The 5630-nt window shown below is 42.8% G+C and overlaps 1 protein-coding gene across 1 annotated transcript in view; it reads right to left on the bottom strand.

Moving 5' to 3' along the window:
* Window positions 1-3262, bottom strand: part of B3galt9 (beta-1,3-galactosyltransferase 9) — a 38565-nt gene extending 35303 nt beyond the window's left edge. The window contains exon 1 of the mRNA XM_087646229.1: window positions 3145-3262. Coding sequence (XP_087502355.1) covers window positions 3145-3219 — 75 coding nt within the window. The 5' untranslated portion in view covers window positions 3220-3262. The remainder of the gene's footprint in view (window positions 1-3144) is intronic.
* Window positions 3263-5630: the final 2368 nt, after the last annotated feature.

Here is a 5630-nt window from a genome sequence, read left to right as displayed (position 1 = left end):
GCCTTTGTTTGAAATTGAAGCAAAGGTACTATAATGGTATAGCGACTTATCTCATGTTGTTAAAACACCTTTGAATTCTGTGACATAACTTTCGACTAGATCACTTAATTCTACAAAATGTAGAATTCCAACACAGATCTGAGTCTGCTGGATGACTGCACTGGGCTATAAACCATAGTTCTTGGCACAGGCAGGGTTGGCCATGTTAAGACATAAAGGTTCTCTGAAGCTTTAGTTTATATATGAAAGGGCTGGTCACTAAGTGGTTGGTGGCACAGGTGACCTGGGGTGATAAGAAGCTCTGAGCTAGATCAGTGCCTGACATTTCTTCAGTTAAGTGCTTTTTCTGGCCCACTTCCTCAGATGTGTGATCAGATTAAGATTCCTCCCAGGCTGAAATATACCCTTGTACACACATAGATGTATACACGGATACACTTGCATGTACATTATGTATGCACATAAATATCTATTTTGAGATAGAAAGTATTCTAGGCAAATATATAAAGCAAATTAATTAAAACTATTTCCAGGACAGAAAAAAAAATCCTTTTTAGACTTTTCCCTCCCCTAACTTTATGATTAACTACTAAAACTAACTTTTTTTTGGTGTAGGCTGGGGAAATTACTCGGGTTAAGAGCATATACTGCTCTTGCAGAGGACCGGAGTTTCTTACCAGCACCCATGTGAGGTGTTTACCATGTCAGATGTTTACAACTGCTTATACCTGCAGTTCCAGAGAGATCTAACGTTGCCTCTGGGGGATGGGAGGGATGGGAGGGGTGTGCAGTCACACAGACAGCAGTAGATATAAGTCAGCCATCTAGGCCAGCCTGGTCAGTAAAGTGGGGCTGGGGCTACATAGAGAAACCAAAAATAAAGTAAATTTAAAAGCACACAACAGGAACTGGAGTGGCTCCAGTTATAAAAGCTTACTAATATATATATATATATATATATATATATATATATATATATACACACACATATATATGTGTGTGTGTGTGTGTATAGATAGATATAGATAGATATAGATATATATATATCTCCACCTACAAACCCAATTCCAGGAGATAGGCAAATCCAATTCCAAGGGATAGAATGCTCTCTGCCAGCACCAGCATACACATGGTGCACATAAATTCACATAGGCACACATACATATACATAAATAACAAATCTCAAAAATTCAGTTCAACACTTATACCACAATAAAATAAACCATAGGAGAATTGGGGGGTCAAAGGCAGCTTGGGCTACATGATGTTCTGTACCCATACACACAAAAAAAAGGGTGGGGAGTGGGGCCGGAGATTGCTCAGCAGTTAAGCCTGTGCAGAGGACCATATCTGGAGCTCACAGCGGCCTGGCCTCCAAGGGTACTGTGTGTACACAGCTACATCTACAAATACTGATTACAAATAAATTGTTTTTAAAGAGGAAAGAAAAACACAGTGCAGCTGAGCATGTTGGTTAGGTTGAAGCTTTTGGAAAGCAGCAGCAAGAGGATCAGGCCATAGTTATATAGTGGGCTGGATTTTTTTTTTTTTAAGGTTTATTTTTATTTTATGTACATGACTTGTTTTGCCTGAATGTATGTCTGTGAAACATGTGTTTGCCTGGTGCCTGTAAAGGCCAAAAGAGGGCATCAGATCTCTTGGAACTGGAGTTTACAGGATGTTACAAACTATCATGTCCTTGTTGAGGATAGAACTTCAGGACCTCTGGAAGAGCAGCCAGTGTTCTTAACCACTGAACCATCTCCCCAGCCCCAGCAAGAACTATCTTAAGATCCTGTCTCAGAAAGAAAACAAAACCAAAAGAACTTTGGAGGGAACAGAAAGAAGAAACTAAATGACTGAAAGATTCAGGGGCTATACATGAATGTCATCCATGTAACACATACAACCAGTACAGGCTAGGTACTTTCACTTACCATATAAGGTCTTAAACATTCTGCATGCTTGTTGACTGATTTAAATATCAGCCTTGTTTACCAAAAGGGAAAAAATAACAAACACAAAGCAAAATCTTCCCAAGAGAAATATAATTCACAAGCAAAAATGTAATCTTTTCTTGAAAAGAACTGTAAGTCCATAGCTTAAAATTATAAAAACTGGGGTTGGGGATTTAGCTTTATAAACCCTGGGTTCGGTTCCCAGCTCCGAAAAAAAGAAAAGAAAAAAATATAAAAAACTGCATAAAAGAAATTCAGATGATCGAGCATTTATGCTCTTACTACATAATAAATCAAAGTTAATAGAATAAAATAGTCACTAACTACCATCAATGGGATTAACATCAGTGGAGACCTAACCTAAGCACTATATTTAGCAGAAGCAAAATATGTTATTCCTTTAACACTCGTTTTATTTTGTCTTTTTCTTTCGGGAAGGTGGGGTTTTGAGACAGGGTTTCTATGTATAGCCTTGGCTGTCCTGGAACTCATCTGTAGTTTAGATACGCCTGCTGACTCTTGAAATTAAAGACGTGTGCCACCGCCGCCAGGCTACTTTAACTGAGTGAGACCTACTTTGGAAAGCGAAGAAAATGACACCTTGAGTTACAAGGGGGATAGCTCAGAACTTCTTGATAAGCAACTGCTTATTTAAATAGCTCAGCGACGTGCTAAGAAATAGGATCCAATCTATCAGGAAAAAATTCCACTCCTAGGAAGCAATTTAGGGGAGTGGTGAAGCAGAGGCGACTTGTCATTCTCTCCCATTGTGGTAGCATCGATTCCCGCCCACCGGCTTCCCACCTCTCAGGAACTTAAGCACACACGGGCCGCGTCCCTGGAGCAGACAGCAGCTCCTGTTACCTCTGCAGGGAGGACCCATCCCGGGAGCACTACCCTAGCCGCTGGGCTCCGTCTCCGGGAGACCGAGCGAATTAGAATGAGTCTGTAAGCTCGGAGTCCCGTGGGGACCAGGGGATCGTGACATTCCCCGGATCTCCCCTCAGAAAACTGGACAGCATTCGGGGAATTCGGGTTCCCCTGGTTCTCCGCGTCACGCCGCGTCCGACCCGGTTCTCTCACACCGCGGAGTGCCCTCCGCCGCGACAGGATCGGGCGCCCGTAGGGAGCCTCACAGCCGGAGGGCGCTTGCCTCGCAAGCTGGACGGCCTCCGGCCCGGCTCACCTTCAGGTTGTTCACGAGAAGGTACTTGCACTGCCGCGCTATCTCCATATACTTGTCCAGATCCAGCGACGCCATTTTAGGAAGAAAAGACTGTGGCGGAGGCCGAAGCTGGAATCATGCTTACGTCACGTCCGACCGTGAGTGGCGTCTGCGCAATGACGTTAAAGCCTGACCCTCTTCCCAGAGACCCGAAGGGCCTCGCGTCCTGTCGGGCGGAACTCCGGGCCGCCGGTCTCCAAGACAACCCGGCGGTGATGCTGCTAGGACCCGTAACTGGGATGCCGCGGGGTGTGCTGGGATTTGTAGTTTTAGTGAAATGTTTTTCCTCTCCTACTCTTGCAACAGTCTTAACCTCCGGAAAACCAGATGAACACTGGAACATTTTTCTTGTTCAATTCTCGTAAGATTGACGGAAATGCAAAACTTACACGTGGTACTTGCCTCAAATATCAAAGGAAACAGAAAAACTGAAGCCTAGACTGGAAAACAGGCTATACCCAGTGACCACAATAGACAAAAATCTCTATACTTGGAGCTGAAAAGATTATTCGGTGTTTAAGAGCTCTTCCAGAGGACCCAAGTTCTATTACTAGCACCCCACATAGCTGCTCGCAAGTCCTGTAAATCCAGTTCCAGGAGATCCACCGCCCTCTTCTGGGCACTGCGTGTAGTGCAGAAGTATACTTGAGGGCAAAACAAATAAAATAATAATAATAATAAAATAATGTATAGCGGCTGGAGAGATGGCTCAGCGGTTAAGAACACTTAAGAGCACTGGCTGCTCTTCCAGAGATCCTCGATTCAATTCCCAGAAGCCACATAGTGGTTCACAACTATTTATAATGGTATCGGGTGATCTCCAGGTGTAGATGTAGGTAGAGCAGTCATATATAAATCTTTAAAGTCCTTAATGTATAAAAACTGTCCTCAACCTGTAACTTATTTCTGCTATGGAAAAACAAATATAAAAAATTACTCATGGCATGTTAGAAAATGATCGTTGCTAAAGAAAACATCCCAGCATACAAAGAAGGATGGATTGACACAGTATTAAGAATTAATAAATCACTGGAAAAAATATCTTGAAAGTGCCTGAAAAAAAAAAAGAATTAATCAATCAGGATATGGAGGGATGGCTCAGTGGTTAGGAGCACTGGCTTCTCTTCCAGAGGTCCTGAGTTCAAATCCCACAACCACATGGTGGCTCACACCCATCTCTAATGAGATCTGTGCCCTCTTCTGCTATATTTGAAGAAATCAACATACATATACATATGAATAAATAAATCTCTTTTAAAGATTTTTAATAGAATTAACCAATCAGCTAGCCATAGTAGACCACATATTTGACCCCAGCACTGGTGAGGCAGGTGGATAACGGTGAGTTTTGGGATAGCCTGGCCTACAACAAAATTGGGAAGGTGGGAAGTTGTAAGGAAGATATCTAATGAAACATCTCTAGATCTCTCGAAGAAGAGCCAGACCAACATGGCTGGAGATCAGAAAAAAGAAACACGGTCAATTTAATTTTCTTTTGATATAATGGGTAACTATTGTTAAGCTCTTAAACAGATGCAAAATGATCAAACTTATTTGGCTTTTTAAACTTTTTGTTTTGGTTGGTTGGTTTGAGTCATCTTTCTAGCCCCTTGACTCCCATTTTTTAAAAGTAGAATTCAAATATCCCTCCAAGAACTCAGAGATATGGTTTCTAGTCTAAAAGGGTTGGTTCCAACAGTGTAAAACACCTGATATTCACTTTTTCTTGTTAATATACCCCTCCAGCATGGCTTCTTGAGGTAATCCAAGCCAAAAGACCCAGGGCACATCAAAGCATTCTAGAGCTCTGAGAAGTGATCGCTGTCTGCACATATACTGGGCACATGGCAGAGCTGACCTGGCCCTGGTACTCTTTCCAGAAGGAAAGCAGGGTGAGGGTATACCTCTACATTTCATGGCAGTCAGTGGGAGCTTTCTGAGAATTACAGGCAGTCACAGAGATTCACGTGTTGGAACTATAATGCAGAATAGTGAGTGAAGAAGCTGCAGCCCCCCAATTCCACCTTGTCCGTGGATTTTGGTTATATTTTCAAGAAGCTAAATAAATGAATCGGAGTGGGGGGGGCATTGTGAATCTTTTTTTTTAAAGTATAACTTCAGTTTTATTTTTCCATGGTATTTTTCTTTCTGCCTTCGTGAAATCACATCTTTACATGGGCTTTGGTGGAGGTCGTGGTGCAGTGCCAGCAGGTCTGAATCGTGGTGGGGGTGTTCGGTCCTTCCGGGCCTCACGAGATCGATTCCTGACGACCTTGCTGTGAACGGCACAGCTCACGCAGTAGTGCAGCTTGACATAGAGCTTGGGAAGCACGTAAGCGTCGAAGACGCTTGCTTCAGATATGTCCCTGACTGCAGCAGCTTCTACAATGTTCCGAATGACAAACTTCTTTTTTTTTTTTTTTTTTTTCGGAGCTGGGAATCGAACC

Source organism: Rattus norvegicus, chromosome 3, assembly GCF_021556685.1.
Source record: "Rattus norvegicus strain SHRSP/BbbUtx chromosome 3, alternate assembly SHRSP_T2T, whole genome shotgun sequence".
NCBI classification, from domain to species: domain Eukaryota; kingdom Metazoa; phylum Chordata; class Mammalia; order Rodentia; family Muridae; genus Rattus; species Rattus norvegicus.
This window is presented reverse-complemented; position numbering and strand designations above follow the sequence as displayed.